The sequence below is a fragment of the Lissotriton helveticus genome, chromosome 1_1 (assembly GCF_964261635.1).
Source record: "Lissotriton helveticus chromosome 1_1, aLisHel1.1, whole genome shotgun sequence".
In the NCBI taxonomy this organism is placed as follows: Eukaryota; Metazoa; Chordata; class Amphibia; order Caudata; family Salamandridae; genus Lissotriton; species Lissotriton helveticus.
Genome location: NC_136057.1, coordinates 1,145,939,531 through 1,145,962,430, shown reverse-complemented (window position 1 = coordinate 1,145,962,430; position 22,900 = coordinate 1,145,939,531). Strand labels below are relative to the sequence as shown.

Sequence of the window (22,900 nt, the reverse complement as noted above, 5' to 3'; positions counted from 1 at the left end):
TTCTAGTATAAATAAAGGGGACCGGCAGACAGCGTTCCACACTTGAACTCACCCTGCCACTGAAGTCTTGAAGGAGAAGCCTCGATTTGCCATGAAGATTGCAACTATTTTTGTGCTGGTGGCCCTCAGCACCACCTTTGGTGAGTATACACAGGAGGGCCCTAAGGAGCCAAACAATTATATAGTCAAATGTATAATAATGCGTATATAATAGCTAAGGCGAGTGTATCTTTATCAGGACATTGACAAGCTAAATATGGAGTTGCCAGCTCACCAAATATTCAAGACAGGAGTTGTTCCATGAAACACATATATGTATGCAAGTAATGGCATTTGTATTCTGCTACTCTAACAGCCCCTGTGGACATCTATCGCATTTCCATAAAACACCGGTTTCCAAAGTTTTGTTTTTTTATTGTTGATTGATCTACTGTCCTTACCATTTTATGTGTGTGGTGGCAGTATTATTTGCCTGTCACACCAAAGATCAAGAGAATGAAGCTTGTTAAATAAAAGTGAAAAGTGATATAATTTGTCAATGTCTGAACATTCTTTTGGAACTCACTGTTGGCTGCTCCTGGCCAGTAGTAGTGGTGCAGGGAGGAAGCGGGGTAGAAAGAAAAAGAAAGAGCACTTACCTGCTGGCTGGCCGGCAGCTGCCTCTCCTCCATCCTCTCCTTTCTCTGCTCCTGTGTGGACCAAAAGCACACAGGCTCCCAGACTCCCCATAGCCAATCACAACGCTGCTGTCAGCAGTGTTGTTGTTTGGTCTGAGCACCGTGGTTCAGCGCTCAGACAGGCAGCCGGAGCCTGGGCATATTCTCCTCCCAGGCTGTGTATTATAGCCCGGTGGAGAACATGCAAAGTGCGCATGAATGTTTGGCCAGCCCAAGATGGCCTGCCAAACCATCATGAGCACTTAGAATGTGCCCCAACCACTCCTCTCCCTGCTCTGTGAGCAATCCAGCTCCACCCCGCCTCGCCGAACTGCTTCAGCACAGAAAAGTAAAATGATAGTAACAGCATTTTATTGTCTTTTTTTTTGCTGTGCTGAAACCAATGGGTCGACGCTCCTCTGACTTAGTGGAGGAGCCTTCCCTGCTGGAATGCTCTGAGATATAATGTTATTAGACCATTCCTTCCCAATGTTTTCATCGGAGGACATTTTACTTGTAGTGAAATTCCTAGATTGAGAATACCAAATAAAAAAAAATGTTCTTTACTATTCATTTTTTTCAGCTTCTGCCACCGTTGGTTCCAAAATGCATCCTTTTCCTAAGTGTGATTTAGAGCTTCTGGTAAGTTTGTCATGGAGGGGTGATGCTAGTTAAAGTTCGGGGCTCAGACTGCTGTATGATTTCTTATCCCACAGCATCAAACATTTCTTAAGGCAACCCCTCTTTTGCCGTATGTCTCATTTGGAAGTGAACTATTTCCTAGGTGCAAAATATAACTCCTTATCCAAATTGTGGCTCTAGAAATTAGGCATTACATGCAGATCATATATTTATTGCACCACAAATAATATGATTTGCCTTTGTACTTCTTCCCTAAATACATGTTTTACTTGGTCAGATCTGTAAGGGGAAATCAGTGGGGAGGTATAAATATCACATATATCAGAATTCCAATCCCTACTCGAACTCAGACTCGGAAGTATGATCGCAGCTATAAACTACAACGGAACATTACATTGTCATTTGATTCTGTCATTTGTGACCATGTGCATTGTATGAGAAAGTATCTTGCAGTTTGGGGTTTTCTATACATTTTATTTCACCTACCAAACTGCAGCAGAATATTTGACCAGAAATCTAAATCAATTATCTTTTGTGTTTTGTCAAATGTTTTCTCAATTATTTTATATGAAATGTGTAAGAAAGTGGGATATTAATTAGGGTGGATGTGAGCCTGGATCACTGTCACAATATCTGAAAAAATAATATTGTGTAACAAATATATTGTGTCAAAAATATTGTTTAAAAAAATATCGTCTTTCTGTACTTATAGAAGTAAGTACAAAGATTTCGAAAAAATATATTGTTCCACACTAAGATCATTAAGAAACATAAAAATATATAGTTATTTAATATATATATAATTTCAACCTTTAGCTTAGTGTCATGCTGTAACATTTCAGACAACCTGTTTAATCCCAAGTGAGAGACGCCAGAATGTACCATTGAGGTCTCCTAATGGGGAGTGATTCTGTTACGGTCTGTGGAGGCTGGAATCAAAATTGTAGCGATAGAATGTACCATAGAGACACACCCAAGGAACAAGTGGATAACAGCTGTGTACAGAGTTCACTCCAGATTGAGAATGCATAACTACTTATGAGCACATTGTTAATGGTTTGAAGTTTAGACTCTACATCACGAAGCACAGAGAGTAAGCTGGGAAGAATCCATGTCATTCCATGATATATATTAGTTACAGCAGTAGAAGATAAAAAAAAAGAGTTGTGAGTCACTAATTCAATATCCCAATATTTTATGTATAAACACATTAGTAAAATGAACAATTGGCCTGCATGCTCTAGAGAAATTACAAAATGGCCCCGCCTATGCGATCTCATTTTACAACATTGAGGGTTGTGCATGAGCCGTCAACTTTTTCAGGGTGGAAATCCCCTGTTCATAACCTTTAATAATTGAAGCATATGACGTGTACTGTAGTACCGTGTGGTGTATGCCATGGATGTCCCTGAAGTACAGAAACATTCATCAATGCTCCTTACCTAACTATGCACATTTGTATCTTTGGAGTAGGACCTTTGCGAGATTCGTCCATAGGTAGAAACATTAAAACTATGGATGGCTACTTGGAGGAGAGACTGGAGAAGAATATGTTTAGTCCATATAAGATCAGAATAATTTTCTGTGGACTGCAGATGAGTTTGAGTGAACTAGAAATGAGAAATGTGGCATCATGTTTCTTACACAAGAAATTCCTAACATATATTGTTGACATTCTTTTCCCACACAGAAAAAAAACCTGGCGGAAGTTCTGAAGAGTGTGAAAGATCTTCTCTGCTCATATCAACATTGTCAGGTACAGTCCGACGTCACATTGATGCTCTTATAATTGAGTGGGTTGTTGTTCAGAACATGCAATGCTGTCAGTCTTTCCCCTTCTGGTATTCCTCTGTTTCCATCTTCCCAATCTACTCAGTGATACCAGGTTTCTATCCCCAACCCACCAAGAAACTTCTATTTCATAAATCAGTATACATTTGGGGAAATGCCTCTCTGCATTTCTGACTGACTCATGTTAGTCTGGTGTCTGTGTTTTATTTTGAGGAGCTCAACTTCCACCTCAGTGTTAATAGGGTATCACTGGTAAGTGCATTTTGAACATGGTATCAGGATCCAAAGAGGCCTTATCTCTGTGCTGTGGCCCATGTAATATCTAAGCACTCAAGACTCACTCTAGCCCTTCCAATGCATGTATGTGCTCCCTGGACTCCAGGGATCTCCAAAGGATTTGAGTAATATATCTCTGCTGTCTCCCCCATCCGCATTACCGGCATCTTTACTATTTCAAAGGTAATTACTGCTAGAGATTCTGATTTAATTGATGAGCATATCACCCTACCCCACAACCTAATACCCTATCCACATAAGCATTATACTCCCTGCACTGATTACAGTAGCCAAAATGCGCCCTCCTCTAGGAGTCTTAAAATCCAAAGAATGACTTTCAAAGCCAACTAGCTATTGTCAGTTCAACTCACCTACAAAGAGGCCAATGTAGATTTTATCCATGATTCTTTCATATTTCGTTCCAGAAGGTGAAGGGAACAGATAATGAATGTAGTTTGGAGGAATGGAAAGCAATGGTGGAGAAAGTAAATAAGGCGCTGGTAAGTATTAGTGGCCTCTCATGTCTTCTATCTCACTCTTCTATCAATCTGACATTACTAAGAATGCGGAAATGCCAAAAGCGTCTTTCATGTTACTGTGAACATACACTCTCTGTGGTCCTGGATACTACTAGTATTTGAATGTATGCATGTACACATTTGGGTTTTCCAGCCCCTATATTAAGATCAGGTCAAATGGGCTCATTCGTTAATATATTTTCTGATCACATCTAGATGCCAGACTACCCTGAACATAGACTAGCACAACCAGTGGTTGGCCAGCATCACATTTCTAGTTTGGGGTACCATCAAGCACACTGGTATCAAAGGTTGGTGCCGGCGTGCTCTTCAGCTGAGAATGGGATTAAATCTGGACACAATAAAGAATGTGGCCTGTCCATGGCCTGAGACTATCCACTGATGTATCACACATTATATACACTATGAAGTGTAGCATCTTCTCTTATTCAGCTTAAATATTTATGAATATGTTAAAAAAAGTGATCAGAACAATAAAACTCTCTTAGCCTTTCTCATTTCTGAATATTTGAGGTTACTTGTGTATGAAATATTTATATTGTAACTTCTTTCCTTCACCATTCAGACAACACTTGGCTGCAACATTGATGAGCTTCTGCTGAAAGGACATGAAACAGTGGTAAGTCTAAGGGTCTAATGGTGAGCGTTGTTCATTGTGGATTAGCAATGGCCCCCTTCAGACTCGAGAGTTGCAGATGTGGTGCAGTTTCTCATACCCTGCGGGATATGTACAAGGAAGTGGTGGAGAGAGGCGTTAGCCTTCATGGCTTAACGCCTCTCTCCGCCACTTCTGAAATGCAAGGCTGCACCATATTTAAAAGAATGTGGTGCAGTCTTGCGTTTCCGACTGCGATGGCGCTAAGTGCAGCAACTTAGTGCCAATGCAGGCACCCTTGCACCAGAGGGTAAGGGTGTCTGCGTAGAGCGGAGGATTGTTTATGTGTAGGAAGGTGTCCCTTCCAGCACATAAACAATCCTAAAAGGCCATTATGTCACTGTCCAGTGTGCTACTTCATGCAGCACACATGCAAATCACAAAATGGCATTTTTTTAAAGGATTGTTTATGTACAGGAAGGCACACATTTCTGTTCATAAACAATCCGTGATATTTTGCTTTTTCCACGTGTGCTACACAAGGCAGCACACATGGAAAAAGCAAAAACGAGGAGAAATAATGCACTAAGACAAGGTTTTACCTGGTCTTAATTTTGACGCTGCCTCCAATGTACGCCACCCTTGCACATAGGGGGCAGCGTCAAAATGAATGGGTGAAAGGGGGCATTATTTACAAGGCAGCATTAAGTCACATTAAGTGTCTTAACGCTGCCTTGTAACTAAGGCTTTCGTAACCACAACTTCGATATAAGTGACATTGTGGTGGCGATAGGGGCTTGTACATATGCCCCCCAGAGTCTAAAGGCACACTCACATCTTCTTAAAAGCATTCACTGCCTTACACTAGCTGCTCCTCATTCAAGTATAGGGGACCTTTAACTGAGGCGGTTCATTAGGTACATTAAGGAGGGAAGAGTTATGCCAGAGAACGCGAGTTGACATCATTTCTGGGGTGACTCTTCAGTTTCAGAATGTAGTCAGCAAAACGTGGTGGAACACTAGGGGATCAGGTCCACAGATGCACTGCTCTACAATATCGTCACTAGCTTTCTGCCTGTATGTCTGCTATTACCAGTCACTGGCTGACTGTTTCCCTACGAGTGCCTCAGAATACAAACAAGGAGTCCTTAAGCTCATAGTCTTAAATCAACCAGTATATTATGATCTGCCTGAGGCATACCCTCTGAATGCAACCATTAGGGTGAAGTCTGACAGAAACTCCTTCTCCTGCGTATAAATATAAACTACGCCAGCTTCTGGGTGAAACACTGGCTACCAGCACAGCCCTGTCTCTCTCGACTGGTGAGGTGTGGCGGAGCGGATTTACACTACGCGCCTTTAAAACCAAGCACTCTTCTTCAAAATAGAGCAGCATGTAAAGGGGACTCCTGGGACAGCAGGACATTATCAACCCTGCGGGGCCAAAACACTGGCGCATCCATATTGCACCGATGTAGTGGTGGGTCAATGTTGTAGGTTGCCCTTTTTATTATTCCTGTGTTTGGTTCCGTTATCATGAAACGACAATTTAGATTCTCGTCCATGGTGAGGAATATTGCACGGACAGAGTGGTGATTACCCTGAAAGTAAGGGGAGAAACAACTCAAATTACTAAATTATCAGCTGGAGATGAGGTTTCTTCCGTTTTAAAAGCATTCCCAGTGCAACATGAAGCTGATAGCAGCCAAACGTGCTCTCTGGACATAGCTTTTCAACACACGTGAACACCGTGTACTCTCAGGTCACACCATACGTCACCCCAGATGACTCTGCCTGCTCTTAGAACCAGAGGTCAAGTTACACTACATCATACTACACTGCACAATTAAATGCACAAGGGGTCTGCATACCACAGCAGTGCCTACACTCCCATTGTGCCATTGGAACCCACCCCATTGTTTATCATACTGTCCTCACACCTTGACAACACTCAGTAGTGACACAGATGGAGGGAACTTCTCCAAATGATTAAATGTAGCCTCGCGAGACTGCTGTTCATCGGGAGTGATAGCACACATAGTTGTTTAACTTACTCAAAACGTTTTGACAGGTTTTTCCATCTTCCACCCAAATAATGCCTCCCTAAATTAATGATAGCAGGTCATAGCTTGTACATGAGCCATGCTGCAGTGGCCACCATACCCACCTTATATATATTTATATATATATGAATTGTTCTAGGTTGTGCAACCAGCAAACATTCCTAAAACTTTGTGCCCTGTGCAACAAACATGAAGAAGTCAAACTGTTTGGGATGAGTTTTTGATGCTCAATAAACAGCAAATATTTAAGCAGTAGCCTGTTTGTGCTATTAATATTGGGCAGAAAAGCAAATACAATGTGTTGGACTAAGCAGTGAGGGGACAAGATGCTTAATACCAAGTTCTTGGTAATCTGAAGTTGTGCTAGACAGTAAAAAGAGCAAAATATAATTTATAAGCTAAATAGTTCTATACCGTTTTGAATTAGTACTTTCTAAGAGAACATTGTCTTTTCTAATTATGTCATTAATTGTGTTTCAGGAAGAAATAACTGCAAAAGTTGGAGATGTGCTTAAGAAACTAGAGGGTCCCCTCAGAGATATCCTGGTAAGATGAGACGGTTAGAATCAATGTCTGCTTTGGATTGTATTTCCTCCGTATCAGTAAATGAGACTAGGTACTGCATTCCATTATCAACCAATCACAACAAGGCAAGTGTCTAGCAAGCCTAGTACCGGGAAGTCTGCATGTGGCTTAATGGACGATCTGAAGAGGCAACAACCTACAATTCCAGCATAACATTTTTTTTATTGGATCGTTATCAGTGCCTCACTCCCTGTCCTGCTTTGCATAGTCAGTATTGGTATTAAAATATGACGTATTGCAGTTTTTTGTGTGTAAAACTGAAGGCCCTACAATAGGTTAGGATCCCTCTAACAGTTTGCTGTCAAATACCCAGTCCCTTTACTGTAGCCCTGCCACTGCTAAAGAAGGACAAACGTGTATGTCAGGCGAAGGCTCAGCAGCCAGGGACACCATAAGGGGGTCAAAAGGAGTCCTTGTGGTTGAATTTAATATGAGACAAAATCATGTGTCCCTTTCCGTTGGGTGATGCCCCCTTTCCTTCCAAGCAAGGCAATAAAATATGTATATCAGCCTATAGCAGCATTTGTTGTTATTACTCTAAACATTCTCCTAGTGATCACGAATGGGTCGATTTATAATTTGGCAGGTCGAGAATACGTCACAATGGTTCCTGTCAATGGTTTGTTGAGTTTGAAAGTGGGTTTTCAGCTTTTTTTTTAATACCAAAAAATGCCCCTTACCGCCAATGTTATCCTGGTGGTTGGGCTATCAGACGGGAGTAACCATGGCAGGGACAGAGGAGTCTCCACTGTGGTTACGCCAAAGGTCCGCCTGCATTTATATCGAGCGGGCGGGCCATTATGCTGCCGCTAAAGGATACTCTGTCACTGTTGCGATGGAGTTTCCTTACCACCAGCATGTAAATCAGCCCCCTAGCCAATGATGTAAATTCTGCATTTTTAAGGTCAACCACCTAGAGCATGCCATTAAAACATCTGATGTCAAGTGCCCATATATTAATTATTTAAGACGTAAAATGACAGTTTAAAGACTAGTATCACCAGCACAGGTCCTCGCATAGAGCTTTTCCTGTGAGTAGAAGTGTTTTATTCCAGGCCTTGGTGTGACCCTCTCTCCCACTTCCAGCAGTAACACATTCCTACTCACAGATAAATAGTAGCTTTGTGAGTCAGGCTAAGGAAGCAATATTCAGAGATAATAACTATGGATTCCTGGTATAATCAGCTGAGTGCACATTTGTAGACCACACATTATGCAGCACAGATGTGCACCCAGACTGCAGAACACGATGACAAACAGGACGCTTATGTTGCAGGAGGGCAGAGTGGACAGCTCAAGGGCTGCATAGCCCTTCCTGCATATGTATGTCTCAGGTACGGATGTATGACATGACAACGCATGCTTTTACCACGCATGCCTTTACATCGCAGTTTTTACAACGCATGCTGTTACAACGCATAGTGCTTTGAGGTGCTGGATAGAGAATAGTTTAATTTACTATTCCAACTCCAGTCCCCGTGGATAGTAGGGAAGGTGTTGGATAGTAAATTAAATCTATTCCCTATCCTAGAGCGCCTCCCAGCGCTATGCGTTGTAATGACATGCGTTGTAATAGTTGCGTCGTAAAGGCACTGCGTGGTAAAAGTTGCATTGAAAAGGATGTTCTCCCTCAGGTACGCACCTGCTGCAGGACGTTCTTGGGAGAAGAAAGTGTTTTCTAGGCCCACCAATTGCAAAAATCCAATTTAAATCTATTTATTATTTATTTAACAAATGGTTTGGTATAAAATAGGTTACGCCAACACTCACGCATTGCAACTGTGTTAGCTTGCATCACACCATCAATGTAGGAAGGACTCATATGCGAATCCTGTGTGCTTCCGGCCTTCCTCTGTGACTGCTGCTGTGACACCCAGAAGTAGGCTCTCCCTCTTTGTGAGTGTTGGATACCTTCCCACTCATTCCTGTGCGGGACAGTGGTACACCCTTTCCCATGTGGATGAGCTTTGGGTGTATACATGTACTTTCCTGTAAAAGACAAAAAAACGTAAGATGAGGGCTATGTTTATGGCATTCTTGTTAAAGTATTTGAAACTAAAGCTGAATTAAAATATAGTTTTATCTGTGCACATATGTTTAATACTGTGACTCATCTGGGTGTATTATATGGTATGGCTGTGCGGCCTTACTATAGAATATAGTACTCAAAAAAACTGTCATGGGTCCAGTCACACTCATTTGTACAACCTTAATCTCAACCCTGGGTAAGTATGGCCTCGAACATCAAGCCTTCCACAAAGGAACTAGGGTAAAGCATCTAACAGTTCCAAACAATGAAATTAAAAGGCCACATGACAAATCTGACACCAATTTATAAAAATGGGGAATTGTTAAATGCATTTTTAGAGAGCAAAATGAGGAAATCAATCACAGGGTTCTGGAGATACAGATTTTTTAAGGAAACGTAAATCTTATTTTTACCACAAAGAAGCATTGGTAACTGTAAAACTTTTGAAAAGTTTGTAAGAGTTGAGTTTGACTATTCTGACGCGTCTTGTGTGACAAAATCCGACAAGGATAAGGTCTAGGAGGTCAGTAACCAATGTACAGTTACCTGGACACATAAGCTTTTCCAGTCCAGTTCCAAACTTTACAGCATGACCGCCATAGACTTCAACAGAGTGGCCCTGAGATTGCGAAATCATGAGATGGAAGATGCTCAACGATGCTCCGGGTGCTATGCGGTCTATGAGGGAGCCTTTATGGTTACTCCTCAGTCCACGTGCCAGATGAGGTGACTTTAGCCACAGAAGTTAGGGTTCCTCAAAGTTCTATTTGCGACCACAGAAGGGCAACTGTGGCTGGGCTACTGTTTTCTGTCCATCTCGGTGCCAGCAGTATCCTTTGGCAGAGGCTGGTGTCCCTCTTGGGTGATCAACCTGGACTTAGATGATACTCCTGGGTCCAGTTGACTCAGGTGCAACTTTTGACCATTGTTGATTGGTCTCTTGGGTTCCCCACCAGCGGTCTCTGGGGATTCTCCTGAAGTGGGTATTGACTTGCAGAGTTGGGCTACTTCAGCTTTTCATGTCCCTGGTGTTGGTTCCAGGAAGTCATCTGACTGACCATTGGAGTCACTTCTTTGGGCTGGAGCTGGGGAGAAACATTTTCCTTAGCAAGGAACCAGAGGCACAGTTCTCCCTTCACTAGCCCAAGACGTGGCAAGTGCGGTCCAGCACATGGCGCAACATCTCTTTGCCAAGTCCAAAGGTCTGCATGGCAGTACTTCAGTCTTTTCTCCAGTTCTGATGCAATCTCTAGTTCAGGAAGCCAGGGTGCCATATTTATTCCCAGAAAGTTCCCTGGGGGGATAATGCGGTCACTAGCCAAAGGACTACCAGGTCCCCTCTTTCTTGGTGACAACGTTAGGGCTATGTATAACATCTAGCATTCCCAGATGGCACTATTTTACCCAATCTCAAGATGTCTGAACCCTTCCTCGGATGTGAGGAGCTTGGTAGCCCACCCTAGAGGTGTGCCTACCTGTGAGCTACACGCACATGGCAAAAACAGTTTGGGCACTGGACTTCCCTTTCTGTCCCCATCACCACCCTGTCTACCTGAACAAAGGGCAGCCCCCCAGGAGTGTGAATCACCATTTGCACACCAAAGGCGGCTTCGCCTTTAAGGCTTTCCTTTTGGGCTAACGTCTTGAATGACTTCTGTGAAGGTGAGGTGGCACCTCGCCCTGCAGCAGGCTGCTATTGTTCCGAAGCCTAGGAGTTGTTCACACCACTGCCCAGGTGGGCAGAAAGCTGTCTGGTGGTCAGTGACCATGTGACTGATCAAACTGGGGCACAGAGTGGCAACTTTTTAAAGTTGCATTTCTTTAATAGTGACATTAACTTTGACCAGAGCATCAAGTTGGATTTAATGCCAAAATTAATTTGGCACCTTACAGTACTCATCTCAGTTGTCCTGAGAATTCAGCTGATAACCCTGTGTTAGCCAATGGGGCACTAACTTTTCGTCAGCAAAACAACAATTTTGAAGTGATGCTGCTAGGACATATATGTAAAAATACCTATCCTAATAATATTCAGCTCCCAGCCTTAAGGCTCGGTAGGCCTTCCTTAGGGGAGACTTCCATTTATTGTTAAGGAAAGTCGGGGTTTTGCCATTGGTTTGAATGGCATAGTCGAACTAGGAGTTTTCCCACTGCCCTTCCAGTCTGCAATGGCCGACCGGGAGCCATTTTGTGCATTGTCACACACAGGGTGGCTCAACCAGTGCTGCAGCCATTAATGGACACTCTGTCTTACATAAACTTGGTATCATACGGGGCAGAAATTGGGACAAAAAGTGGAGATCAAGCCTCCAGAAAGTCTGTTTCGTTACCTTACACATAGCACAATATGCATTGGCAAAGCCAATAGGTCTCACCTATTCGAGCTATTGCCTTTAGCAATGATTTTTAGCCATCCTATACAACAGCAGGGCTGTATAGAAAGGAATGTGCGATGACATGCCAGAGCGAATGCACTTTTTTACTAAATAAAAACAATGGGAGAGTAGGTTGATGGGTTAGGGGAACACAGAGGGAAGGAGGGCGGGAGAGAAGGACAATGGTAGAGGAGAGGACTCACAAGAGACAATGGGGAAGAGCACAAGCAATGGAGAATGGGTGGAAAGGGCTGGGGCAGTAAGCTGCCAACAAAGCAGGGGAGAGAGAGCATGGGGAAACACAGACAACAGTGGGTGGGAGGAGGTGGGGAAACATGGACAACAGAGGTTGGGTGGAAGGGGCTGGGTAAGAAAATCGCCAACATACGGTAGGCAAGACTGGAAAACTAGTGTGACATAAACAAATACTTTCCAGCCCCACTTCCTCCTCCCCGCCGCTGTGAAAAGTGGTCAAAGGGAAACAAAAAACACATGAACGGGCAGAACACAGATGCCTCAGCCGAACGAGTAACATGCCAAGCATCTGGAGCTCACTGCCCAGGCATGAAGGGCCCATCCCTCCCTGACCTCAGACTTTTTATTTCTGAACAGATCTCAGTATACTGGCAAATGAAGAGTAGATGCTTGCAACAGACTTGTGTTTTCCACTCTCTCATACAACTCTGCACAGCTAGAGCTACAATGAGTAGAACTTGTTGCTTGATGGCATCTACCGGGTTCAAAATGTGTGATCTTATGCAGTGCCTCGACCCTCAATCACGTCTGATGTTATAAGTTCTCAGCATGTAGTAAAGTTGGTTTTGGATAAAGCACTATGGGCTACACAGATCTGATTTCAGTGCTTCGAATGGATTAAGATGGACCCTGAATCAGAAGTGTATCTGTTTCAGGAGCTATCAGTAATGCAGGAGGTGCAGTGGCATATACCCAGGTCAGTGGTTGTGGGTCGCCATCTGGACCTCAGTTATGACTGTCTTTCACTACTTACATGCTGCGGGCCTTAAGCAATCTTGCTAGGCCTTGTCTGCTCCTGGAGCTGCCGGTCTCAAGTGGATTTTATGGGTAAGGGTTAGAGTTCCGGAAGCAATCAGAACACTGCATAATTACACAAGGCACATCCAATCACCACTGTCCCAAAGAGTTTCTTTAAGTGACATGGACTCGCTGTGCTTGGGTCCCAGGATCATGCCAAGTATTAGAGCTTCATCTGGCCTGAGGCATGACAAAGGCCCAGCTAGAAGATGCACATATTTGTCCACAACACAATAACCAAGCATCGACAAAGATGGGAGGGCGGATGCAAAGACATGGAGGGGAGGGGGGTAGAAGGACGAATGTCCATTTACCATGGTACGCAATGAGTGGGCTCTAAGCTAAGCATGAGCGCAAAATGCGTTACGCTCGCGGATTTTGCTAATTTTCGGTAAATTCGCGATCCGCGAATTTACCGTGAATTCGCAAATCCGCGAGCGGCGGATTCCGGGGGCAAAAGTTCAAGCCTTGCTGGCCTGTTGTAACTATTTTACGATGGCGCCGGCAAGCTGCCAGCGCCATCCTAAAATAGTTACTAAGTAAGCTTCAACAGGAAGCTCTAATAGATAAAATAAAGCAGGTGCTCGAGCACCTGCTTTATTTTATCTATTAGAGCTTCCTGTTGAAGCTAATTTAGTAACTATTTTAGGATGGCGCTGGCAGCTTGCCGACGCCATCGTAAAATAGTTGCAACATGCCAGACAGGTGTGCCTTCTTCCCAAATATACCATCGAAAATCAGCTGTGATGCTGGACAGAGGCCTTTGCATCCGTGACTTTCACGAGCGCAATCCTCGTGCTGTGCCAGGAGCTTCTGTATCTTCATCTGCTGCTCTGATCGGTCTCTGACCTTTTATACACACAAGAGGCATGTGCACTCGCATGGAAGCCCCGTCTGTTTGGCCCCGCCCACACACTCGCGGTGTGCACCGTCTTCCCGCCATTTACCCACTATGATAGCTCACTCACGGGACCCCTGCGCCCTTCGGCGCGATTGCATAGTAACACACACCTGGTCGCTGTAAACAACTCTCTGGCACTTTAGGCAGCTGTAGTGTAGTAAAAGCACTATACATTTACCCAACGAGGTAGCACTTACTGATTATCCAGTAGAAAGTACTCCAGTTGAGTAGAGGTATGGCACAAAACGGTGGCATCTTCTTGAATAAATATGAAGGGCAGGGTTCATTCTGGCACGATGGTCCTGGCACAAAAATGAAACCTCAACCGGAAGCACTTACAGATATCAATTAAGCATGTGCCCTAGTTGAAGCTTAAATTCAGTGACTCATTCATCGGCCCAAAAAACAATCGTGAGCGTTGTCAAGGCTGGGCAGATGTGCCTTCTTCCCAAATATACCATCGAAAATCAGCTGTGATGCTGGACAGAGGCCTTTGCATCCTTGACTTTCACGAGCGCAATCCTCGTGCTGTTCCTGTGGCCAGGAGCTTCTGTATCTTCATCTGCTGCTCTGATCGGTCTCTGACCTTTTATACACACAAGAGGCATGTGCACTCGCATGGAAGCCCCGCCCCAAATCCGCGGATCCGCAAATCCGCAAAATCCGCGGATTTTGTGGATCCACGATCCGTGAATACGCAAATCCGCGAATCGTGGATCCGCAAAATCCGCCCATGCTTACTCTAAGCCCTCTGCAAACTAACAAAATGTCGTTCAAGCAGCAGTGCATGCACTGTCCCAGACAAGACCTAAAAAGAAAGCAATAATTTCTTCTGTATGAGTATACCTGCAAATAAAAATACGTTATGAAAAGAAGTATTTTAAATTATAACATTGTGTGACAATTTTTTGTCACTAGTACTTTTGTCAATGCAGTTCATTTTGAAAATAGGATATTTTACTATATTACTTCTCAATTGTCTTAGGTGGGACTTGGTCTTGAAGAAACATTATTCGAATTGACATGTGACGCCCTGGTAAGTGATTCATTGTTATGTATCTCGAAGTGGCTTTCTAGGACTTCATAGCCTCATTCAGTCTTCAAATCCCAAGAGCAGAATCCCATGACTTCTCCTCTTAGAAGATCCAATTCTATGTGGTTTCTGGGGTGTGGTTTTTTAGATCTCAGATACAGGCAACTTTAGCTTTTACCAGGTGTATTGCTTCCAATATAAATATAGTAGGTTTTGGGTTTGCGCTTTGCTCATGATGGGTGGCTTTGTTGTCTATCTCAGTTGTCTCTTCTTGATTCAATGGCTTTCCTCTGTATTCTTTCCTGCTAAGTAACATTTCAGTTTCTCAGTGTCCTGATTTGGTTGACATGCAGTCTTCCACTGCTGACAACGCTTGCAGAACTAGTTTTTCTTTCATTTAAATGCTCCAATGGAGTGCCTATGTTTTCTTGCTGTCTCCCAATTTTCTACTTCCTCTTTCACTTTGCCCACGTCCAACCTTGTTCTCCTTACTGCTTATACTTATGAATTAATTTATCTTTGTGTAATTGACTCCAGCGCTTGAAATGGTATTTTTGGTTCTAAATTATGTTTTTTATCTTCAAAAGATTTACACTAGTCACATCTATGTTCTCGTCCCTTAGGGTCCCCTTCTGGTAAAACTTGCGGTAAGTTCAAAACAGCTCTTCTTGTTAATATCCCCTCAACCCAAGGGGATCTGTTTATTTTTGTAATTTCTTCATATTCGGAAGGTAGCAGATGAATTTCTCTTCACTGTAAGAACTTTGTTATGTGTGTTTTGCGTAGTGAAGAGAGTTTAGTCCCATCTTAGAAGAAGCTCACGATAGTTTGATAAATCTGCTATCTTTTTAGTGTGGCGTTCAGTAACACTACCAACACATTTCAAGTTCAGTGTTATGAATGCATTTGTGAATCTGGTTGAGTCTTTAAACATGGACTTTTGAGAACTCCACATTCTGAACATATAACTTTATGACAAGTGTATCACCAGAGAGTGAGCACACTGTAGGAGTTAGACTTTATTATTCCTAAACGTTAAAAAATCGATGAGGTTTATGTCATCAGCACCTATCTCTGCACTTAAACTCACTAGAAGCAGCAAGAGGGGGCACTATTAAAGCAAATTGTCCATGGCCGAGGTTGAGATTTGGGCATGTGAATGTTTTGTAACCTGTCCAAGTCTTGCCTTGGTTTGCAATAACTACAGCACATACCCATAAGCACACACAACCTTGTATGTGCAGTTGCTTCAACCCCTCTTCTGTCAGATGATGCTGGCTGTTGCCCTTACACTTGAGGGGCCATCTTGAGGGTGTTTGTTGCGTCAGACTGCACCCCCCATCAGAGATACCAAGTACTTCGCCAGTCTTCGAAGCACTGGGCACGAGTGCTCCTCTGGCCACTCTTTGTCTGGTGGGCATGGCCATGTGATAAGGAAACTGCTCGCACTGGAGGTTGCGATGGTTGGTCCCAGGAAGTACCCATGCTCCCTCTGAAAGTCATCCTTTGAGAGCACATACAATATCCTTAACCTCGGTTGCCCTGAATTCAGTAAAACAGAGCGGTACACTGGATCCTTGCATAACATGAAGTTGGAGTCGTCCACATGGTAAGCACTGAGGGCCTCATTTACAGGTTTTTGACGCGGGGCATTGCAGTAATTCACTTTACTGTGCTGCCCTGCATCAAAAGGAAAGGGTAGAAATAGCCATATTAATGATATACGGTGCCTTCCTGTCCTTTCCCACTGCACTGGTGCCGCTTTGGCTACCTTGTGCCAAGACAGGCACTTTTGTAACATGGTGCATTGTAGGAATGATTGTTTATGTGCTTGAAAAATCAATGGAGTCGTTGTCCTCCTTCTATGTGTGCTGTAGGATGCAGCACGCATGGAAAGAGGGTAAAACTGGGAGGAAGCTAAACATTTCTCCTCGTTACGCCTGCTCTGGGGAGGCGTAAGGTTGTGGTGCTGCCTCAGGCTTATGTGATTTCGAAAATCTATGGCAGCGTCAAAATCCACGGTTGCTACATGGGAACGCCCACCGCAACGCACAGGGAAATCCTCCTTGACGCAGAGTATTGCAACGCAGAGCTTTGCCCTGCCTTGCCTTACTCCATATCTATAGGGCCATCAAAGCCACACAGGGTGGCTTTGCATCGTCTCATAGATATGACTGAGAGACCTGCGTCACCGGAGCGTCATAAAAAGCGACGCTTCAGTGGCACAGGCCTCTAGTGAATCAGCACCTGAGTGTGTATTGCACAGGAGGCACACATTTTATAATATTGATGCTGCAATTCAGCGTCTGATATTGGTTGAAAGTGACAAATGCCTTTCTCAAGAAGTCTACGGCACCAAGTAACCTTATGGCAGAGGTTAGTAACTCAAAAATGTTACAGTGACTTGCAGTGATTCATAGAATCAAACTTCCATTAGGTGTCACACTGCACCTCCACAATCGGTCGCAGGAAATTGCAATTCTGTGTGTTGACTTGGGACTATGTTGTATGTCCAATTCTTGTGCTTCACACTTCCCTGGCTGCACTGGGAATGGGTGCTTGAAGAAAAAGGTTCAATGATTTACACAAATAAACAGGGCTCAAGAAAGTAGAAGCAATAGTCCTAGTCTCATTTTCAATGTTGTCACATGAAAATTCCGTGAAAATAGAACCACTCTGGGAAAGTACACATAACTTTAAAATTCAACCAGGGCTAAATTATAAATCTATTCCACTAATATTAAAGTGTAATAATGGGATGTGAAAAGAAGATATGACATAGGTGAACGTGATAGAAAACTGCTTGCAAGAGGTAGAATTCAAACATTTGCTACTGAGTCAGCAATTTAGTAAATTAAATTGGCAATTCCAGGCTTTTTTTGTTTACCTCTTGATTCTACATTAATTCTTGTAATTACAGCATGGAGCTGTTCCGGTACAACAAACGGTGTAAACTGCTCACACCAAGATTACCTGCATTGGAATGACTTTCTGTTCACATGAAGACACATGTTATGTCATACTATAGACAGTCTGTCCCTCATGTCCGTAGTGTGCAGAGTTTAGGCTCCTATTCTCTAGATGGAATGTGTATGTTCTCAGGGAGAATGAGCTCGTGGAAGCGATAGATGCTACATCCTGACTGAAAGCGTTGAGGCATCATTCATTGGTGGGTGCCCCTCAAGTCTCACAGGGTCTTCACTGAACTCTTGAAAGTGGCAAAACCACACTCAGACGAGATGATGCGAAATCGGGACTTTTGGGGGAGCGCCTCCTCTTTCTCCTCTCTTCTCAGTGTTTACTGCATGCAACGTCCACATGCATTCGGAGTTGCTGACTACTAACATGACAGTCATAAACGGCTTTAATATTATGTTGTTCTACATAGGAATTGCAATGTGTTTGTGATGCATGGTGCAAAGATTATAATAGCAAACTCTGAAATTCTCAAACTTTTTGTATCACAATTTATTTTATGATACATTTTCATTTGAAAAGATCCTTCTTTCTTCCCTTTTCAAGGACCTGCTAGAAAAACTGAATCTTCCTTCACTCCCAAAACTAGGACTTGTGTAATAAGGTAAACAGATATTTCGTATTTCAAACTCAGTTTTACAGTAAACTCAGCAGTGACATCAAGAGGTTGTTCTGACTCACAGACTCCCAGGCCACCTTGGTATTGATGATTGATTCTAATCTTGAAAACGCTTCTGCTTGTAAATCATGTTAGAATGTTGATAGACAAGTACATTAATAACATGTGTGAACGGGTATGGAAATTTCCACAGTCTTTCCATGTGACATTGCATTACCTGCTTCAGCTTTACCGTGACTGAGTAACAGTATATTAAATTCGACAGGCCCTGTGATGCTCCATGGGTGTATATTTGTGGATATTCTTTCACTTAAACTAGGTTTACATGAACCATTTAGCACATGGATCAAGTATCCTTAGACCATGTGTTTTAGGCTGCCAATGGGATCTAGAAAGCTCTTTGAGGCATCTGAAATTGCCTTTAATTATAATGTGCACAGTGTCAATGTCTCCAAGAACTGGAAGCTCAGAATAAGGACCCTTCAAGCCTCGGGTCTCTATGAAGTAATGTGCAGCCAGTGCACAAGAGGCATGTGCACTGAAGCAATCCCCTTGACATTGCTGCCGTTTACAGCGGCTCACGACAATATGAAAATTCTGCTGCTACAAAAGCGCAGTGCTCTGCATGGCTCATGGGAGTACTGGGGTGATCCATTGCTCTATCAAACTGTGTTGTCTGCTCTCAACTTTAGCTTCAATCGACCCACGAGGCTGGGTGTCATTGCATATTGCATACAGAACTCCTGTGGAGCCCTCGGACACTTTAAAAAGGGGGGCAGCAAAGTTTGTGGTGCAGAGGCAAGCTCTACGCTTCTAATGTTCGGACCCACTTGGACAGACCATCATTGGTGGAGGGTGGAGTTGTGGGGGGAGTGTATTATTGATCTGCACCACTTTGGATCTGAGATAGGGTTTGTATCTTACCCCTCCCAATTTGTCCACTTAGATAGAGCCACAAAATGTGGAACAATTCATGGGAGGTCATTTCCAAACTCATTTGGGTGGCAGGTTGGGTAAACTACATAGAGGAAACCTAAAATGTAATTAGTAAGTAGTTTTGCAAGATAAGGGATGGTAGTGAGAGATCTTACAATTTCTTGGTTGTAATGCTAAATCTAGAACAAAATTAATCAGTGGTATTTTCTGCACCATACTTAACCTAGGATAAGGAAATACTACGGGTTTTTTCTCCTCTTGATTTATCACTCTCTCCAAAAACGGGAGATTATTCCATTAATATTCATGAGGTAGGTCTATTCGCGACCCACCAGCAATCCCTAAAAGAAACTCAGTGAGTTTCATACATTAGGAATACTGGTTTCATATTTGCAGTTCAGAGAGAATAGCGATTAGGAAATTGCATTCCTAATGTTTGTACATTTGGCCCACTGTTTGCACAAGGTGATGCTGTCTGGTTAATTTAGAGATGACCACAGCAACAGGTAATTATGAATTCAATATACATTAAAAAATACTATTACCTGCTGCCCAAGCCACTCTTATAGTTCTGGAAGCCTGACGTAGTCTGAATTTTCACACTTGTAGGAGTGTGATGGTTAGTAATTGTGTTGTTACTATCAATGGCAGCTTGGTTGGCACACTTATCTTTTTACAAATAAGCAATTATCTTGCGCCTGGTTCTCAATGCACAATGTGCATTTATATTCAGGCAATAAATGAGTTCCACCAATCACCATGTCTAATATTCAAAGATGTGCCTGATACTTCAAAATATGAGAGTAATCTGGGGATTCAATCCTGCATTTACTGCTTTTTAAACATGTGGACCAATGTCCCCTGGTGATATTAATCATTTGAGACGTTTCCTTATCTTTCCTAAATTAAGCATCACATGGCCTATAATATCAGACATTTAAGGATAGTCACAGCTAATTACAAAAACAATCAGAAGCTAAAAATATTTCCTTTTGGTTTTTTAAAAAACACATCTTTTAAAATGTCCTACTATTGTTATTTAGGTTGAGGTCATTCAACCTTTTAGAATAACTAAACAATATTGTGTTTTTCGATGCAATACTTTCATGTGTGCTGTTTGATAATTGAGTTGCAAGTGTTTCAGTGAACTGAACTAAATCTTGCAGGTACCACAGGGAATATATTGAGTAAGGAATTATGAATTATAAAATAAGCTCAAATAATTTCTTTGGAATTAAAGTTTGCCCAGCAGTGAAATTTCATAGACAGTAAATGGTTGGATGGGTATGGAAGAATCAAAATGTACAAAAATGAGAAACACAACTGGCAGCTCCTGGAAGTAAACAGAAAAGTGTATGAAGGTAGATAATGTTAGAATAAATATAGCAGGTATTAGTAAGTACTTGGTCTTAACAGATCATTTAAGAGAAGGGTGTAAGAAGCACCTCACTGATAGATTTGAAAAAATAAACAATAGAAGGTGGAATGCCAGGCATGTCAATTAAAGAGAAGGGCATTGGGAGGAGAGGGTGAGAAAGAGGAAGTAAGTCAAAAGTAGGGTAACTGCTGAGGCAAACAGGATTTAAAAAATTCTTTTTTTTTAAATTGTAGATTAGAGCTAGATGTTGCACAGCAATTGGAATGTCAAACTAAATGGCTAGAGATATCAAATGAATTAAAACTTGCACAATCGCCCAGAAAAAGTAGTTATGGTAAGGAAGAATCCAAAGGCCACTCTAGCGAGAGACAATATTAAGGATTGTCTTGAGTGCGAAAGTGGACATCAAATCCCATGGTTAGCAGGAGTGGAGTCTACCCTTTGAAAGACTGGCCTGAATTATATTTATACGGATACTGAAAGTATTGCAGTTGGAGACAAAATATTTGTGCAACAATCTCGTTTTTACTTTGAGCGAACCATGAGACTGAATGAGAATGGGGGGAAGTCCACTGTGGCAGTTTAGTTATGTACGGTTGCAGTTAACACTCCTACTAAATGTCTCTATTTAGTGAGGGGGCAGTGGGAACGAAGTTTGCTGTTTTGATTTAGGGTTGACATGTTAAAATATCAATTATGTTTTCTCCTGGGCTACCAATCATATCTTTATATGTGCTATTGCCCTTGTGACAGGAGCTCTAATCAGACTATGCAGCATTTTGCACTTTTTTGTGAATTTATTTGCAATAAACAAAGCAATTTCTACTTCCGCTCATTAAAAAGCACAATATTCGGAACTTTGGCGAGGCTTTTAGTTCAAATGACGGATCTGGAGACATGTGTACATGTAGGCTCATTCCTTAGAACGCTGTTCGGGCATGACACACAATGCCACCTGATTAAAATGGACCTGCTGAAATTATAATGATTATAGATTATTTTTAACCCAAATTTTGTCATGGCTTTTGACTATCTGAATAAAGATGTTGCTGATCTGATCTGAAGAAGCTATAGTTTCATACATTTTAGTGTTATCACTAGGGACATATTTTTTATTCCATGTCTAATGTTCTTTGCCATACTGGGAATTACCTCTGAAGTAGGTCCTTAATGCACATCACCTGTGTAGCAGTGTCATTTGCAACATTTATTCTTAGACCAGGTTGATAAAGGATTGGAATATAAATCCATTGAAAGATATAGCTCACCTTTAAATGTATGGGAATTATTATGTGAGAGATTTTTAATTTTGGAATATAGTATATGATTTATGACCTATGATTTATGATTTATGGATAAAAACATTTCTCATCATACTCAACAGTGCTTGCACAAATTCATAGTTAATTCACATTGCATTCTTCAAAAAAGTACTTGATACACAAACCTATTACCAAATGATGAATCAGTCATGTAGTAGGGTGCATCATTCCAGTTTGAGCTGTGATCACTGCTGACATAAGAAAGCAAAATGTACATTGGACCTAGAATAACAAAGTACAATGAATAAACTCTAAGCTAGATCTTTGTTTCGATTATCTTCAGCCTATGTTGTTCAGAGCTTTCTTCCCAAAGACGCCTTTCTAAATATTGTCATTTCCATTTCTTTTTTGAGGATCAGTGGGCCGGATGTATGTTCCTGCAGAATGATTCTACAGAAATGCAACTTTCGGAATAATCTCTTTGCCTCTCTTGTCATTTTTTGAAATGCAATAAATTGCCTAAGATTGCCCTAACTCAGAAATTATGATCTCAATGCTCTGCTTTTTCTGTTTTAATTTTCTGAATGATTTCAATAAAGTAACCAAAGATTGCCTAATCTGGAATCAATTGTGGTTTCTTTTTCTTAACATGGAGGCTGTACAGTTTGGTTATATAAAATAGTGTACAAGAAGTGAGAGTCCTAAATGAACTGTTGATAACTTGAATGAATAAAATGTACTTGTATGATTCCGAAAAATAAATCCTACAATATACACATATATTTCATGACACGTGCAAACATTGTGAGAAAAAAGAAGACTGTAAGCAATAATACCATAAAATAAAGACATAATACAAGAACATTGTAAAATCAGTTTTCAAAAAGTGCCTGATCAAGAATATTAAGTTACTACAGGAATAACATTTCAAAGTGCTTAAGCTTAAATAATGTATTAATAGATAGGGTTATGTATAAACCTTTAAAAAAGCCAAATTTATTTAACCCATTACGTCTAACATACCCTTAGTGCAAATACATGGCTTAACCAAAATGGATCAACACACTAAAAAGAGGCAATAAGAATGAGGTAGAAACTTCACATAAACAGGTTTATAGGTACAAATCATAGCCATATGACCAAGTAAACTACAAACAATATCTTGCTTATAAACCAGTAGAATAGAAATAT

The 22,900-nt window shown here is 41.9% G+C and overlaps 1 protein-coding gene across 2 annotated transcripts; it reads left to right on the top strand.

Annotated features, from left to right (window-relative positions):
• LOC144821671 (uncharacterized) lies at positions 1 to 22,326 on the top strand. Of its 2 annotated transcripts, none has more exons than XM_078678899.1 (10): positions 1 to 140; positions 1,240 to 1,298; positions 2,989 to 3,054; positions 3,791 to 3,865; positions 4,470 to 4,523; positions 7,043 to 7,108; positions 14,491 to 14,541; positions 15,162 to 15,185; positions 18,061 to 18,118; positions 22,129 to 22,326. In XM_078678899.1, exons 1-9 carry the CDS (start codon positions 92 to 94, stop codon positions 18,112 to 18,114), a joined length of 498 nt encoding a protein of 165 aa, XP_078535025.1. In that variant the 5' UTR covers positions 1 to 91; the 3' UTR covers positions 18,115 to 18,118; positions 22,129 to 22,326. The 2 variants fall into 2 exon arrangements, with proteins under 2 accessions (XP_078535025.1, XP_078535022.1); XM_078678896.1 differs by having other exon boundaries at positions 22,123 to 22,326.
• The last annotated feature ends 574 nt before the right edge of the window (positions 22,327 to 22,900 follow it).

What these genes read in the sequence shown, in the direction of transcription:
- LOC144821671 (XM_078678899.1), top strand. Translation starts at nt 92, where the DNA reads ATGAAGATTGCAACTATTTTTGTGCTGGTGGCCCTCAGCACCACCTTT. An exon ending in AGTGTGATTTAGAGCTTCTG is followed by an intron (nt 1,299 to 2,988) that starts GTAAGTTTGTCA and finishes TTTCCCACACAG; the next exon opens with AAAAAAAACCTGGCGGAAGT. An exon ending in GTCCCCTCAGAGATATCCTG is followed by an intron (nt 7,109 to 14,490) that starts GTAAGATGAGAC and finishes CAATTGTCTTAG; the next exon opens with GTGGGACTTGGTCTTGAAGA.